Source organism: Pristis pectinata, chromosome 10 (assembly GCF_009764475.1).
Source record: "Pristis pectinata isolate sPriPec2 chromosome 10, sPriPec2.1.pri, whole genome shotgun sequence".
NCBI classification, from domain to species: Eukaryota; Metazoa; Chordata; class Chondrichthyes; order Rhinopristiformes; family Pristidae; genus Pristis; species Pristis pectinata.
The window spans coordinates 95,578,530-95,596,467 of record NC_067414.1 but is presented as its reverse complement, the minus strand read 5'-3'; the positions used below and the strand labels follow the sequence as shown (position 1 = coordinate 95,596,467).

Here is a 17,938-nt window from a genome sequence, read left to right as displayed (position 1 = left end):
GTATTTCACACAGCGTAAAACTGCAGCCTTTAATCAATTGGGTTGTGAATCACTTAATATTTAAAGCACAGTCCCCAGGCAAGACTGGAGGAATTCTTGAATTGATCAATTGTCAGCAACAAATGTATAGGTTAAAGAAACCTTTATTTTTAAACAATAACTGCATTGATTGTACTTTACTCTTGCTCTATATTTGTCTACCTGCAATGCACTTTCACTAACTACAACACTATATTCTGCATTGTTTTCTTTTTCCTACCTCGATGTACTTGTGAGTGGCATGATCTGTCCAGGTGGCACGCAAACAAGTAATTGGTTTATTATTGTCATCTGTACTGAGATGCAGTGAAAAGCTTTTGCTTGTGTGCCATCCAGACATTATTCCACGCATAAGTACATGGAGGTAGTACAAAAGGAAAAAGCGCAGAATATAGTATACCAATACCACCACAATAACGCTCAGAGTTCACACTCACTATCAGTATGGGGCTCTTGCTCCGTGCTTTTCCTGTAGATGTCCATTTGGACAGGCTCAGTAACGATGCCTCCCACATTTGGCAGTGCTGCCCCAGTGTCAAACCTGGGGAGAGTGATTTAAAGGTTACACTGAGGTTCACGCTGTTTCTGTGTAGGGATTTCTACCCCTCCCCCCCCCCCCCCCCCCCCCCCCCCAACTTTTGTTTCCCTTCTCTGCCATGCCAGGAAGCACCATCCAATGCAGCAGTCCTACTTGGAACTAACCAATCCATCTGGGAGGCTGGGTCCCATTTCTGACAAAGTTGTACAGCATGGAAACAGGCCTTTCAGCCCAGCTCGTCCATGCCGACCAAGGTGTCCCATCCAAGCTGGTCCCATTTTCCTGTGTTTGACCCATACCCCTGTACACCTTTCTTAAATGTTATTGTACCTGCCTCAACCACTTCCTCTGGCAGCTCGTTCCACATATGTTCCTCCTTCCCTGTGGAAAAAGTTGCCCCTCAGGTTTTTATTAAATCTCTCCCCTCTCACCCTCTAGTTCTTGATTTTCCTCAACCCTGGGGAAAAAAGTCTGCACATTCACCCTATCCATGCCCCTCGTGATTTTATACACCTCTAAAAGGTCACCTCTGTCTTCCACGCTCCAAGGGAAAATGTCCCAGCCTGTCCAACCTTTCCCTATAACTCAGAACTACATTTACTCTGTGGAGCACAGGAGACAATAGGGAGAACTGAGCATCTCCCTCCATTGACTACACTGCAATTTGCCAGCCCAATGCCAAGTTTGGGGAGGTTGAGGCAAGAGGTGGGAGCGAGAGGTTGCAAGAGGAGGCTCGATTGTAGATAGTAGGGGAGGTTGGAAGGCAGGTGATGTGATTGTGTCCTTGGTTCCAAAAACAAACCAGCGAATTGAAACCTGCTTACCTGCTTTGCCTGTAATTCCCCGCAAGATGCCGGCCAGGCTGGGCAGGGCCCTCCGCTTCCTCTCCTTCTCCTTGTGGAGCTGCAGCATGGAGAGGTACTTGTTCCGTAGGTGTGTCGGCACCACCACCTTCTCCAGGTCCCTCTTCTCGATCTGCGGCACCTCGCTTAGCCCCAGCTTGCGAAGCATGGCGTGCTTAATGCCATCGTGGGAAATTCCACTCGTAGGGACTGTCTGCAGCACCAGCAAAACAAAGGCAAGCAGCATAGTGGTCGAGCTGATGTTGATTCTGGTCATCTCCTTGAAGGAACCACTGGCGGTTGAGGGTTTTTGCCTCTTGTTGGTGAAATTACTGGCTACTTTCCTCTCTTTCTCTCTCCTCTCTGCTTTCTCTCTCCTCTCTGCTTTTTCTCTCTCTCTCTCTCTCTCTCTCTCTCTCTCTCTCTCTCTCTCTCTCTCTCTCTCTCTCTCTCTCTCTCTCTCTCTCTCTCTCTCTCTCTCTCTCTCTCCTCTGTGCTTTTTCTCTCTCTCTCCCCCCTCTCTGCTTTTTCTCTCTCTCTCCCCCCTCTCTGCTTTCTCTCTCTCTCCCTGTGATTGCCCTTGAGCTTTTATAGCAGCAGCTGCCATCCAGACAAAGCAGATTATATAAAGAGCGCAGACATCAAACACCACTGGCTCAGTCACACCCGTTCATTTTGATTGACACCTTTACAGGTTGCGTGCGAATTGCAAACTAACCAGTGGGATGGGCTAATTTACAAAAAAAAAACCCACCAAATATTTACAATGACCAAACTAGCCTTTGTGCAACTTATAATCATCACAAAAGCTTGTGCTCTAGTTGGTTTTTTCCACTGCCATCTCTCTAGTTTTCCCCGACTTCTGATTTGCTTTAAGACCAGTGCTCTTAAGAGGTGCAGTGTTGCAGGACAACAGCCCTTTACTGAGCACCAATAACTGTCCCAGGTACTTAGTGTTACCAAAATGGGAAGAAAAGCACAAGGCAAAGAGGACCGTGGGCACTCAGAATAAAGCAGCTTTCCCCCATTTTGATGATGCAGAATTGTCTAGTGGACATTTGTGCGACTTTACCTTTCCTACAGAGTGAATTATATTGTTGTTGTTGTGCTGTCAGACAGGTGAGAGTGGAAAGGGGCCCTGTTCTTGGTTGATGCCTCAGCAGAGAGTGTAAATCGGTTGACAGGTACCGCAGAATAAAATACAGCATGCAATCAAGTGAAAGTTCTCAGACTGAAGGTATTGCAAGCACCTCTGCCTCGGTATCTGTGGAATGAGGGCTGAGGAGTTGGTGTAAAATGAAAGCTGCTTAGGCCGTTCCTTGGAGTTGTTGATACTGTACCTTCCTTCCATGAAGTCGCAGATGCCCATGCATGAATTCTCTTACTGTGGGGTTATCTGTTGTACGTTAGCTATTGCAGTCCTGATGGGTCGAGTTCTGGGTCCAATGGCAAGGAGGTCCGAGACCAAGCTGTGCTGCCTGGGCTTCCCACGTACACGTACAGATAGATCCTCCCCAGGTTGCGGTAGGGTTCCATTCCCGAGACCTGCTTGTAACCCGAACCATTCGCAAGTACGAAATATGGCTGCTGGCAACGTATTGAACTAAAAGTGTGGGCTGCCCAAGGTCAACGTGTAGTTAAACCAGGGTGTTTAACTCAACCACTCGGATTTCTCTGCAAGATGCGACGATGTTGTGGCGAGCTGAGTTCCTACATGGCAGAAGGTGCCTGCAGCAGCCGGCAAATCTATCCCACCAGTCTTCTAAACTCTCGTTGGTATGTACAGGGTGTCCATAGATCAGGCATTTGTAACCTGGGGACGACCTGTGCAGATACAACGTGCATGTTCTTGTCCACAGCTCCCTTATCTCATCACTCTGAACAGCCCACGTTAGTCCCTGCCTTGGCGCAGCCTGACAGTCCTCATGTTATTAGGGCATTTATAGCAGCAGCACATCTTTATGGAGTGTGACAGCTTCCTCAGTGGTATTGGTTTATTATTGTCACTTGTACCGAGGTACAGTGAAAAACTTGTCTTGCAAACCGATCGTACAGGTCAATTCAATCGTACAGGTCAATTCATTACACTGTGCAGTTACATTGAGTTAGTACAGAGTGCATTGAGGTAGTACAGGTAAAAACAATAACAGTACAGAGTAAAGTGTCACAGCTACAGAGAGTGTAGTGCAATAAGGTGCAAGGTCACAACAAGGTAGATCGTGAGGTCAATGGTGTATAACAGTTGGATCTGGCATTACAACAACAATTTGCGTCAAAATCAAGGGCAGTACAGCAGGACCTGGCATTGATAAGGCCTTGTTATTGTAACAGGCATTGGGGCATTACAACATTCTCATCGATAAAGTCATCGAACATCAACTGTCTTGAAGGCATTAAAAACCTATCATGGACAGTACATTTCCAAAATAACTGGCATTAGTAATTGGTTTATTATTGTCACATGCTCTGACATAGTGAAAAGTTTTTGTCAGCCTGTCATCCAGACAGATCATTCCATACATAAGTACATTGAGGTAGTGCAAAAGTGGGGGAAAAAACAATGCAGGATATAGTGTGAGTTTCAGAGAAAGTGCAGGTAGACGAATAAACTGCAAGGGCCGTGACTTGGTAGATTGAGAGATCGAGAGTTCATCGTTATTGTTCAAGAGTCTGATCACAGCAGGATAGAAGCTGTCCTGGAGCCTGGTGGTATGTGTTCTCAAGCTTTTGTATTTTTCAGGCACAGTAGTGTAGCGGTTAGTATAATGTTACTACAGCGCCAGCAACCTGGGTTCAATTCCGGCTGCTGCCTGTAAGGAGTTTGTACGTTCTCCCCGTGTCTGTGTGGGATTCCTCCGGGTGCGCTGGTTTCCTCCCACATTCTAAAGACGTATGGGTGAGGAAGTTGTGGGCGTGCTACGTTGGCGCCAGAAGCGTGGCGACATTTGCGGGCTGCCCCCAGAACACACTACGCAAAAGATGCATCTCACTGTGTGTTTCGATGTACAGGTGACTAATCTTATCTTAATATATATTTTTCTTGTGAATCTTGTGTATCTGATGCTCTGTGCCTGTGATGCTGCTGCAAGTAAGTCTTTCATTGCACCTGAGCACACATGTACTTATGCTTATGACAATAAACTCCATGACTTGACATCAGGCATCAGTGGTGGGTGTGAGGTTGGAACCAAGGGCTGAAACCTTTGACCATGTGCCCAACCCACGGCCGGTAATCACACATTGCCCCACTGCTCAAACCTCCCCACATCCCCCACCACCAGCAAAGAGGCCAATCAAAGACATTCCAGCTGTTGGAATATAATCGACAGTGGTCGTGGCCCAGAGTTCAAAGACACGCACTCGGTCTTTTTCCCAGGGTTGGGGAAATCAAGAACTAGAGGTTGTGGGCATGCTACGTTGGCACCAGAATCGTGGCGCTGCCTGTGGGCTGCCCCCAGAACACACTACGCAAACGATGCATTTCACTGTGTGTTTTGATGTACATGTGACTAATAAAGATATCTTTCTACCCGATGGGTGGGGAGAGAATAACCGGGGTGGGAGGGGTCTTTGATTACATTGGCCGCTTCCCCGACGCATCAGGAAGTACAGACAGAATTGATGGAGGGGAGGCTAGTTTTCACGATGGACTGGGCTGGCACAGCTGCAATATTTGCATTGACGGGGCATTACAAAGCAATGCTCATCTGTTGCATTACTGCAAGAGGGGGTAAAGGTTCTTGCCATCTATACTGGTGGAGACTCGTCTCTTCTGCTGGCTAGGGAGAGGGGTGGTGGGGGTGCTGGAATGAGGGATTACAAAAAAGTGTGCCTTGAATCCAGGACCATGAAGCAGACAGTTCAGCCCAACTGCTCTGTGCTATACTCCAGCCTCTTCAATCTGAACCATTCAACATATGGTCAAATTCAAGAGATTACTAGATAGGCTATGGAGGAATTTAAAATAGAGGGATATGTGGGAGGAAGGGGTTAGATGGTCTTAGGTGAGGTTTAAAGGTCGGCACAATGTTGTGGGCCGAAGGGCCTGTATTGTGCTCTACTGTTCTATGATTCTATAAATCCCTCTCCTGTTAGTTGCCTGATCTACTCCCTCTGCTAAGGGATTCGAATGGTTTCAGTGTTTGTCTGACCCAGGAAAGAGTGCAATATACAGTCACAAGCTCGGTCCATTCCTCAGCCGAATGTGGTGCTAATGTTGACAGACTTAATTCTTCATTAAAGTAATTAAGTGCAGGGTAATAGATGGCTGGCAGCGAGTTAGGAAGTCGCAAATCAATCTACTTCATTGAAAATTACTGCTTTAGAATGACTACCGACAGCTCAAATATACACTGTGTTGTAAGAGGAATACCATCTAATGACAGTCAGTCTAAAATAATTTTACTACTGTGAGGGTAATAAAGATGTGTTTGCCAGTGGCACACTTGAGTGTATTCAATGAATGGTGAAACTGTACAAGGCCAGGAAGATCTAGGATTGGATTCACAGACCGGTTGAATTGATGGCTGTCGGCTGAGACAGCTCCCGTTGCCCACTCCCCCACTCAAAGTGCTGGTGCATGGGTTTCAGCGAGGAGAGTCTATGTCTTTGCAAAGCACACGGTGCACATACATTGATGTATTATTTTAAATCTTTCCTTTCAAATCCTTCCCTGACCTTACCCTTTCACCCCATACACCCTCTAGCCCCATGGCTCTTGGAGATACCTACGCTCCAAATTTAATAGTTCATGGGAGTGACTTCACCTCTCCAAGACCCCAAGGTTTGGAGCTCCCCTGAACTTCTTTAAGACCTGTTTCTTCTACCAGGGCTTCTCTCCGCATGTGGCCCAGTGACAGGCTTTGTTTGATAACTGCTCTACGAACTACTTTCAGGTGTCTTGCTCTGTTAAAGGTACCACATTAATGTGGGTTGTTTAATGACGCAAACTTTTGCAGGAATGCTTTGGTGAGGTAGCTGTGGAGTTATATCCCTGGCCAGGCGTCTTGATATGAAGGTGGGGGGTCGAAAAGGGAGTTTAAAAATTAATGTAACCTTGCAGGGTGGGAGGGAGATGGGAATTGTTTAGCAACTTTGGGCAAATTCCAAAATCACTCTGTACACAGTGGAAAGAGTTTGGTAACCTGTAATGGAGGACCATATTCTTGACGTATTTTTGAACAAAAGAAAATACAAAAGAAACACACTGAGCATGATTCAGTGTTAAAAACTATTTTATTAATCACTACTTATGATAATACGTAAAATAAAAGTAAAAATGTTAGTATGTTAGAATTCAAAAATGTTAAACCTCGAACGTTAACCCCAAAACTAAACTCTTCGTGTGTGTGTGTGTGATAAAGTCCAAAACTCCCAGTTCCTGAATGGTTCTTAAAGTTCAGTTCCGCAAGCCATAAGGTGAAACATGAGCAAGGGCTTCTTCAACAACCACCGTTGTCTGAAGATAAGATGTAGATGTAGAAAAACATAGAGAGAGTACATACGAAATCCAAATGTTCTACGATGGAACCCAAACGACACTTCAGTGTTTACTCGGTAGTGACTTCCTCACCCCGAAAAGCATCCGAACCGTGGTCGTCCACACACAAATACCTGTTTCCTTCTACAGGTCAGCAACAAAGTGAACTCCACCGGATTACTTCCAACTTCCATACATGGATTTCAGTAGCAAGCACAGTTATTGTTTCTCATCCATCGATAGAGAAAACAAGCAGGCTGGTGTCTCTCTCCCTTCTCTCTCTCTGTCTCCTTCTTCTTCTTCTAACTTCTTCAACAACCACCGTTGTCTTTTCTTGTGAATGCTTTTTTTTAAGAATGAGATTTATTATCACTGACTTGGATGACGTGAAATTTGTTTTTTGGCAGCAGGACAGTGCAAAGACGTAAAATTACTATAAATTACAAAACCATAGTGCATCAAAAGGAATAACGAGGTGGTGTTCACAGACCGTTCAGAAATTGATGGCGGAGGGGAAGAAACTGTTTTCGTTGAGTGTGGGTCTTCAGGCTCCTGTACCTCTTCCCTGATGGTAGTAACGAGAAGAGGGCGTGTCCCGGATGGTGAGGGTCCTTAGTGATGGATGCCGCCACCTCTTGAAGATGTCCGCTGATGGGCAGGGTTGTGTTACATGACGCTCTGTGCCTGTGATGCTGCTGCAAGTAAGTCTTTCGTTGCACCTGTGCACACATGGACTTGTGCATCTGACAATAAACTCGACTTTGAACTATAGACAGAGAAGATTTGGCACTGGTACTTGAAGAAAAGTGATGTATTTTAACTTGGCTGATACAGGTTCAGAGGCACAAGCTGTTGCGGGAGCGAGGTGCTCACAGTGATGGTGAATAAGGGAATGTAAGGGAGATGATGTCCAGTCGGCTGGGAGATAACAGAGGGAAGCAGACGGTGCAACCATGGAAGGGTTTGTAGATATTTCGAGGGTTTTGAATTCAATGTGATGGGGTGTGGCAAACCATTGGCTGTTGAGGTGACCATGGAATTTGAATTTGAAGCTGAGTGGCCTTGGAAATGCCCAGTTGGCCCTTAGTTGTCGCTGGGTCCAAATCCCTTCCCAACGGACCGTGGGAACACCTTCCCCAGAAGGACTGCAGCTGGTTCAAGGCAGTGGCTCGCTACCACCCTCTGCTGGGCCGTCAGAGATGGGCGATGCCCACATCCCATAACTGGGTTTTAACAGAAGGACGACATCGGGGAAGGTGCAGATAAAAGTTTCAGCACCAGGGAAGACGTGAATGGAGCTCAGGGTAGTCAGTGATGATGCCGTGTTCATACAGCATGGAAACAGGCCCTTCAGCCCAACTGGTCCCTGCCAACCAAGATGCCCCATCCAAGCCTAGTCCCATTTGACAGTGTTTCATTGGTCCATAACCTTCTAAACCTTTCCAATCCACCCATCCAGGCCCCTCGTGATTTTATATACCTCTGTAAGATCACATTCCAGTCTCTTGCGCTTCAAGGAATAATATCCTAGCCTGTCCAATCTCTCCCTGTAACTCGGTCCCTCAGGTCCTGGCTACGTCCTGCGTTTGGGCATTTGGAGTTCAGCCAAGACTTCAACAAAGTATTCAAGCCCTCCTTGAAGAAATGCAGCATCCCTGCTGATTCCTGGAGCCTTCGGCCCACGACTACTCAAATAGAGAGAGACACCCTCAACTCCATTGAGGGCAGACGGAGTGCACCAATTCATGACTGCCTGCCTGCCTCCTCAGCCACCTCCTCCCCATCTGTGGATCTCATGTTGACCAGGACAGAGTGGAAGCAAGTCCTCCTCTGTCCCAGAGGACTGCCTCAGACGAAGATTAGTTTTGAAGAGCTGTGCAACTACTTGAAGATACAGCAGAGGCCCTTAGGCCCACGGAGTCCATGCCATTTTCATTAAGAACCTGTTTTTACACCGATTCCACGCTAACCCTTATTCACCTCACATATTCCCATCAATTCCTTGGTGGATTCTACCACTTCTCCCTAGTGTGTATGTGATTTACAGCGCCCAATTACCACACTGACCTGCACGTCTTTGGGATGGTGGGGGTGGGGAGGAAACCCACGCGGTTGCAGGGATGAACACGCAGACGGTACCCGAGGTCCCGATTAAACCCAGGTCTCTGGAGCTGTGAGGCAGTGACTCTATAAGCTGCTGTCAGGAATGCTGACTTTGAGGTGAAATGTAAAAAAAAATGAGCCTGCTTTGCCTCCATCTCAATGGGTGGACGCGCAAGGTCCTTCGCCACTTTCGATGTGTTCTCCCCAATGACCTGGTCACTACGTTATCCCTCAATGAATATCACGGAAGGAGGGCTGCACAGTGGCGCAGCTGGTGGAGCCGCTGCCTCACGGCTTCAGAGATCCCGGTTCAATCCTGACCTCGGGTGCTGTCTGTGTGTGGAGTTCGCACTTTCTCCCAGTAAGCACGTGGGTTCCCCCCACCCCCGGGTGCTCTGGTTTCCTCCCACATTCTAAAGCAGTGCGGGTTGGTAGCTGTTAATTGCCCCTCGCGTGTAGGTGAGGGGTAGAATCTGGGAGGAGTTGAGGGGAATGTGGGGAGAATTTAAAAAAAAGGTGATGTGTAGCATAGTGTAAATGGGTGCAAGATGGTCGACATGGACGCAATGGTCCAAAGAGCCTGCTTCTGTGAAGCACAGCTCTGATTACGTGGCTGTCATCTTACTGCTGCTTCAGGAGTGCACTGAGTCTGAATTGGCTGCCCCGTTTCCTGTGTTAAAACAATGACTATGATTGGAGGTTAATTCATTGACTGTAAAGCACTTTGGAATATCCTGAGGCTGAGAGTCTTCCCTCCTAACCCTCCATTGGCCCAGTATCTTATTTTTTATTTTCAAAAAGACTTTATTCATAAAAAAATAAAGGAAGAAACAGTGCTAAAACAAAACCTTAACATTCGTGGTTGTTACATTGTGGTGTAAATTTTAAAGAAAAAGAAAAAAAACACAAACATGGCACCATTGCCACTCACGTGGCCCCCTGAGGTGATACCCCTTTTATTGTTCAAGAGGCTTCCCCACCCATGTGTGCCCCTCTGTGTAGTAGCAGAAGGAGCCCAGACTGTGGTCCTTCCCCACAGAGACTTAGCACTGGCTGCACCCAGCTTCAATGCATCCTTCAGCACGTGCTCCTGCAGCCAGGACTGTGCCAGTTCAGCAGCGTTCCCTTATGGACATCTCGCTGCGCCGGGAGACCAACAAGTTTCGGGCAGACCTTCACCGAGTTGATGGCCCTCCAGCAGCACTTGATGTCTGTCTCGGTGTGTGTCCCCAGGGACAGCCCGGAGATCAGAGAGTCCTCTGTCACGCAGCTGCTGGGGATGAACCGGGACACAGACCCTCGCATCCGTCTCCGCACCCTCTGAGCAAATCCACAGTCTGCAAAGAGGTGGGTGACCATCTGCTCCCGACCATAGCCGTCCCGAGGGCAGCGTGCACTGGGGGTGATGTCATCATTGGCCCAGTATCAATGCCATTCCCAGCCCTGTAGGACGCTGCAAATGCTTCATCCCTTGGGTGCAAAAGCCAATTTCTTCCCCCTCCAACTTAATTTTATTTTAATTTTTTTATCTGTAGCAACATGGAAAACATCAACTCAAACCATGCCCCTTGCCTGTTGGGGCAGTGGTGTGGGGGTGTAGCAGCTGCAGAGAGTGACAGCTCTACACCAGATCTTGCCTAGGATTGCAGAATTTGTGTAGTCAAAACTTTTCCCCAAAAGTTTAGCAGCTGAACAGCTGGAGTCAGAATCCATGCATCTTTTTGTGGCTGCACGCACGGTAGTTTCTGCAGTTATAAATTGTTGACTCTGATGTTTGCATTACAAAGGCTACAGGCAAATCCTGCAATCCAAAAGGATAATCATTGCCCTGTGAAAGCCTGCAATCCACATATCCTGCTGCTAGGGAATTATCACCGTCTAAACCTGGAGTTCCTGGAATACACATCATTGCTCTTGTGTTTGATGAGAGGCTGCGAGACATTAGCACCCAGTCTGACATTCGGATGGTAACTGTTTCTGACTTGACTTTGGCATGCAGAGTCAAAAACAACATTGGGTGCAAACAAACACTGTGAAAACATTAAGGGCAGTTTTACTCCCCACATATGCTTCTCTCTGACAAACAAGGTGGCTGGGCAAGATGCATTTAAAATACCCTTTTAATGAATTTAAAGGCCTGCTGGTGTCATTTAATGTCTCTGAATTGTATGGCTTGCCAGATCGCTGATACCAGGTTTAAATTCTGGAGTTTCTTTATTTCCCAGCTGCCTGGATGGAATGGAATTTCTTGATCCTTACTCCAGGCTTTTGGATAAAAACTACGCTGCTGCATATTTTATGCTCGTGTGGAACAGGCTGCCAGGGGTAATGGTGGAAGCAGATATGATAGTGTCGTCTAAAAGGCTGTCAGATAGCCACATGAATAGTCAGGATGGGAGAGATGGGGATCATGTGCAGGCAGAAGGGGGTTAGTTTAATTTGGCATGGTGTTGGGCACAGACATGGTGGGCTGAAGGGCCTCTTCGTGTGCTGTATTGTTCTATGTTGGGCTTCCAGTATCTGCAGGTGTTTGCTTTTCGTGTGACTGTACCTTCTGTTGTGGGTTGTGTTCTGGCCCTAGCTGATGGCAGGGGTGAAGAGCAAGGGGCAAGCAGTGATTTCTTATAACTTCTATCTTTCGTCACTTTTCTCTTTCCTTGAAATTGTCTTAAGTGTCGTAGAGAGAGATTTCATCAAAATGGGCCCCTTAGCCTAGTGAGACCATACTGACTATCAAGGACCGTTCTCCCCGTGTCTGCGTGGGTTTCCTCCAGGTGCTCCAGTTTCCTCCCACTTTCCAAAGGCGTACGGGTTAGGAAGTTGTGGTCATGCTATGTTGGTGCCGGAAGCGTGGCGACACTTGCGGGCTGCCCCCAGAACACTCTACGCAAAAGATGCATTTCACTGTGTGTTTCGATGTACATGCGACAAATCAAGGAATCTTATCTTAGAATACATTTACACTAACCCATTTTGTTCTCCCCACATTCCCATCAACTCCCCCCAGATTCCACCTATGCATTGAGGGTGATTTACACAGCCAATTAACCCACCAACCCCGCGCGCCTTTGGGTTGTGGGACGAAACAGGAGCACTTGGGGCAAGCGTGCAAACTCCACGCAGCACCAGAGGTCAGGATCGAACCCAGGTCTCTAGAACTGTGAGGCAGGAGCTGTGCCATCGTGCCGCACCATTGTGTCTGTGCATCTCTCCCTCTGACGTTGAGGAAAAATAAGCAGCTAGAAAGTAGTTTGTCATTTGGCACACTGTGTTAGCTCGGTGCCAAGCCTCTAAGTGCTGCAATTAATTTTTCAAGGATCTAATTTAATTAATTTTAGTTCAGGATGTCAGTGGCCTCTGTATATCATGGCAGTGCGTTATGTGAGTCCAAAATTGGCTCAGTGGCGCAGGTAGTACAGCCACTGCCTCACGGCTCCAGAGACCCAGGTTTGATCCCATCCTTTGGTGCTGTCTGCGTGGAGTTTGCACGTTCTCCCTGTGACCGCGAGGGTTTTCCCCCTGGGTGCTCCGGTTTCCTCCCACGTCCCAAAGATGTGTGGGTTGGTACGTAAATTGGCCGCTGTAAATTGCCCCTAATGTTTAGGTGAGGGGTAGAATCTGGGGGGAGTTGATGGGAATGTGGGGAGAATGGGGGAAAAAAAAAGAATTTAACTGTCTACGCTTCTCGCTGCCTCGGTAAATCAGCCAACATAATCAAAGACCCCACCCACCCCGGACATTCTCTCTTCTCCCCACTCCCATCGGGCAGAAGATACAAAAGCCTGAAAGCACGTACCACCAGGCTCCAGGACAGCTTCTTTCCCACTGTTATAAATCAGTTCCCTAGAACAATTAAATGGACCCTTGACCTCACAATCTACCTCGTCACGGCCTTGCACCTTATTGTCTGTCTGCAAAGCACTTTCTCTGTAACTGTAACACTTTATTCTGCATTCTGTTATTGCTTTTTCCTTGTACTACCTCGACGCACTGATGTGATGAAATGATCTGTATGGATGGCATGCAAAACAAAGGTTTTCACTGTATCTCGGTACATGTGACAATAATAAACCAATTTACCAATGGTGTAAATGGGTGGTGATGGCTGGCATGGACTAAGAGGGCCAGAGGGCCAAAGGGCCTGTTTCTATGCTGTGTGTCTCTAATTGCTTGCAACCCAGCACTCTAGTATAACCAATTAAACTTAATGCTGCAATATTTAACAATAGTGCAGTCAGCTTGGCATTTACATTTGTTTGGAGTCAGTGATGCTTGGAGGAAATGCACAGACGAGAGTTTAATAGCAAAAGGAAGTTGCAGATAACTGTTCTCATCAGATCTTAAGTCTCCAGGCAGTTTGTCATACCTATTCACTGGTTATCATTCCACAGTTAGGTAGTGAGGCGTTACACTTTAAAAACCCTAGTTTTTATTTGTGTTTCTGTGTATTAGCTGTTTATTTCATGAATGCGCTGAGCCTTTCTGTCTTGTCTGCATCATTAAACCTTCATTAAGGACCCATCCTGGCACTCTGAAGCAATAGTCTGAGATTATGCTTTAATAGTCTGTGCATCAAAATTGGAAACAGTTTGTATGCATACTGTGGAGGTCTGAAAATGGATTTCTTTGTATTTTCTGAGGTGGGGACGAAGGTTTTATTTAAAGAAATATTTACTTTAAAACTCTCACTGAGCTAAAATGCTGCAATAATGTTGGTAAATTGGTTTATTATTGTCACATGTACTGAGGTACAGAGAAAACCTTTGTTTTGCATGCCATCCATACAGATCATTTCATCACATCAGTGCATTAAGGTAGTACAAGGTAAAACAATAATGGAATGCAGAATAAAGTGTTATAGTCACAGAGAAAGTGCAGTACAAGTAGACAATAAGGTGCAAGGCTATAACGAGGTAGACTGTGAGGTCAAGACTCCATCTTATCGTACTAGGGAACCATTCAAGAGTCTTATAACAGCAGGATATAAGTTGTTCTTTAGCTTGGTGGTACATGCTTTCAGTCTTATGTATCTTCTGCCCGGTGGGAGTGGGGAGAAGAGAGAATGTCCAGGGTGGGTGGGGTCTTTGATTATGCTGGCTGCTTTACCAAGGCAGCGAGAAGTGTAGACAGAGTCCGTGGAGGAGAGGCTGGTTTCTGTGATGTGCTGAGCTGTGTCCACAACTCTCTGTAGTTTCTTGCAGTCCTTGGCCGAGCAGTTGCCGTACTGAGCTGTGATGCATCCAGATAGGATGCTTTCTATGGTGCATCTATAAAAATTGGTGAGGGTCAACAGGGACGTGCCAAATTTCTTTAGCCTCCTGAGGAAGTAGAGGTGCTGGTGCGCTGTCAAGTGGCAAGGTAAATCCCCGATCTGACAATGACTGGCACTCTGCTTTTCTTGGTTTTTTATTATATGACTCAGTGATGCTGAGTCAAATTCAGTGAAATCAGCAGTAACTAGTTGGACCTGGGCTGTAGTGATGAGCTGCTGTGATCTGTGATAGTCAAGTCGAGTGTATTGTCACATGCACAAGTCCATGTGTGCACAGGTGCAATGAAAACCTTACTTGCAGCAGCATCACAGGCACAGAGCATCAGATACACAACATTCACAAGAAAAACAAAAATTAAACATCAATTATACACAATTTTTACAAGAAAGAACACAATTACAACAAAAAAAGTCCATTTTAGTGCAAAGTGATCATAGTGTTGCTGAAATGTAGTGATCAGGGTTGTGCAGGTTGGTTCAGGAGCCAAATGGTTGAAGGGAAGTAGCTGTTCTTGAACCTGGTGGTGTGGGACTTCAGGCAGGAGGTACAGAAGCCTGATGGTAGCTGCGAGAAGATGGCATGGCCTGGATGGTGGGGATCGTTGATGATCGATGTTGCCTTCTTGAGGCAGCGCCTCCTGTAGATACTCCCAATGGTGGGGAGGGATGTGCCCGTGATGTATTGGGCAGAGTCCTCTATCCAAGTCAAAGAGATCACAGTATACCTCTTGAACCTTGTTATAGCTCCCCAAGTTCAAGTTTATTGTCATAGGCGTACATAGCGAATGCGCAGGAACGCAAGAAGCTGCAGAGAGGAGTGGATTCAGCCCAATCCATCGCGAGCATAAATTGTTTTTCTTGTGAATGTTGTGTCTCTGATGCTACGTGCCTGTGATGCTGCTGCAAGTAAGTTTTTCATTGCACTTGTGCGCACAACAAATTTGACTTTGACAGGGTATAAATGCCATGAAAATTAGCTTTTTGCAGCAGCAGCACTGTACCCTACAGACACAAGTTAACATAAACTTTAACATATTATTCATAACTTACAGGTTAAAATAAACTACGTTAGTGCAAGTTGAAAGAGGGAGAAAAAAAAGTCTGACTAGACTAGAACAAGAAATATAGTGTCATAAAATGGACGCCCATCTTACTGACCGAGCCTCTGTGACGTAGGTTGGGACATACTTTTCTATGTTGTTGTAACGTGAAAGGTGTTGTAACGTGAAAGGTGTTGGCTGGAGTATTGTAAGTCCTCCAGCAGGGGCTAGGTGCTGTAGATCGTGTGTGTGCAGGGAGCTGCTGGGGAGATCTGTCTTAGATCTTCCACCAGGGGGCGGTTCACACTAAGAAGGGCGCAGACTCACTGTCCCTGCACTGTAAAATCTGAAGGCTTGCAGCAGCTGCTTCAGAAAGTGGCCCGAGCAGAAATTTGTCTGCTTTCTAGACCCAGCCAGTCGGGAGAGGTAAGGATTAGAAGCGGGAGGAGATCATTTGGCCCCTTCTGTCTGCTCCATCTTTAGATTTAAAAAAAAGGTGTCTTTATTAGTCACATGTACATCGAAACAAATGCATCTTTTGCGTAGAGTGTTCTGGGGGCAGCCCACAAGTGTCGCCACGCTTCCGGCGCCAACACAGCATGTCCACAACTTCCTAACCCGTACATCTTTGGAATGTGGGAGGAAACCGGAGCACCCGGAGGAAACCCATGCAGACACGGGGAGAACGTACAAACTCCTTACAGACAGTGGCGGGAATTGAACCCAGGTCGCTGGTGCTGTAATACCGTTTAACCCTCTGTGAAGAGAGCAGCCTCCCCTTGTTTATTGCTGTAACATCTGCACTGAATCTTTCGGATTATATCACTTTTTGGGGTATATTTTAAGGTGAGAGGGGGGAGTTTAAAGGAGATGTGTGGGGTAAGTTCTTCTTACACACAGAGTGGTGGGTGCCTGGAACAGGCTGCCAGGGGTGGTGGTGGGGGCAGATACAATAGTGGCGTTTAAGAGGCTTTTAGATAGGCAGGTGAATCTGCAGGGAATGGAGGGAAATGGATCCACGTGCAGGCAGGTAGGTTTAGTTTAACTTGGCATCATGGTCAGCACAGACATGGTGGGCTGAAGGGCCTGTTCCTCTGCTGTTCTATGTTCACACCAGGAGTATGTAGAGATGTGTGAACCTCTGCAGTAACTGCAGGGTTGGGAGGTAATAGGGAGTGGGATTCCGCTGGCTACCTTGTCCGGCTCCCTGGGCAATTGTAGTTTGGCCCCCACGCCCCTCAACCCTGGTGATCTCAGCCGGCTCGCCACAGGTAATGGATTGAACTTGGACCCTACTGGGTCCATGCACTCACCCATTTGCTGAATACATTCACAGCTCCACCAGGGAAGCTGCTGCCTGTTCTAATGCTGTGTGCATAGGTGCACATCTTTCAGTGTCAACAGGTCACCTAGATAAGATATCTTTTATTAGTCACATGTACATCGAAACACACAGTGAAATGCATCTTTTGCGTTGAGTGTTCTGGGGGGCAGCCCGCAAGTGTCGCCACGCTTCCGGCGTCAACATAGCACTCTGTATTAACTCAATGTAACTGCACTGTGTAATGAATTGACCTGTACGTTCAGAATGCAAGATAAGTTTTTCACTGTACCTCGGTACAAGTGACAATAGTATACCAATACTAATATCCCAATAGCACTGGTTCAGTGCAAATGATCCACCCCTGTGAAGGTCCCAGAACAAAGGAGGAGTTTGTGCCTTTCACCACGGGTCTGGTTATAATCCTGACTTCTTTCACACCTCAGGTCTCTTCCCTCGGCTCTGTTGAATGACTATGACTTTACCTATCCCCACCCTTCCACAGGAACCCAGACCGGAGGATTGGACAGCATTTAACTCTGCAGAGGAGCTCGAGTGCCTGGGACTGGACAGGCTCAAGGGTGAACTGATGGGGCTGGGGTTAAAATGTGGGGGGACCCTGCAGGAGCGGGCTGCCAGGCTCTTCTCCGTGAAGGGCCTGTCCAGGGAACAGATTGACCCCGCTCTCTTTGCCAAGCTGGCCAAAAGCAAGAAGAAATGAGGGACCAATCGATGCTCCGACATTTCCTGAAGAATTGACGATGGGCGGGTGAAGAGGCGGGCTTACTTTCACTCTGAGATTCTATCCAGAGTCTCCCGAATTCCTTACCCACACCTGGTGGGGATTACGGACTGCAGCTTCAGCATCTGTGCATGGGCAGTGGCTGCTCGAGCCACTCTTCAGTGCATTACTTGGACACCTGACTCATCCACCACAGCGGTGGCTCCCTCTGGATCCTGTACCTCTGTGCTGGCTGTAAGCAACACTTTGATCTGGAGCCAGACTGGAGCCCTGGATAGAGAGTTGTTCATCTCTTCAGTTTTTAAATATTGGTGAAAAAATAAACATAAAACTAGTTTCTTGATTTTATTCCTTCCATTTCTACCAATTTTTTCCTGCAGGGGTGCATTCCATGGGCGCCGGTCACTGTCGGTCCTGGTGGGTCCTGTGGTTGCCGGTCACTGTTGGTTTCTTGTGGGTCCTGTGGGTGTCGGTTCTTGGTGGGTCCCATGGGTGCTGGTCACTCTGGGTTCCTGATGGGTCCCATGGGTGCCAATCCCTATCGACCGCTGCTGGGGTAGGT

At 47.1% G+C, this 17,938-nt stretch overlaps 1 protein-coding gene across 2 annotated transcripts in view; it reads left to right on the top strand.

Moving 5' to 3' along the window:
• The window catches only part of sde2 (SDE2 telomere maintenance homolog (S. pombe)), a 36,283-nt gene extending 18,559 nt beyond the window's left edge, over window positions 1-17,724 (top strand). The window contains exon 7 of one of the 2 annotated variants that reach the window (XM_052025322.1): window positions 17,140-17,724. In XM_052025322.1, the coding sequence (XP_051881282.1) occupies window positions 17,140-17,355 (216 nt within the window). In that variant the 3' untranslated portion in view covers window positions 17,356-17,724. Of the gene's footprint in view, window positions 1-7,305; window positions 7,342-17,139 lie in introns of those variants that run through there. The other variant, XM_052025323.1, reaches the window with a different exon arrangement.
• The last annotated feature ends 214 nt before the right edge of the window (window positions 17,725-17,938 follow it).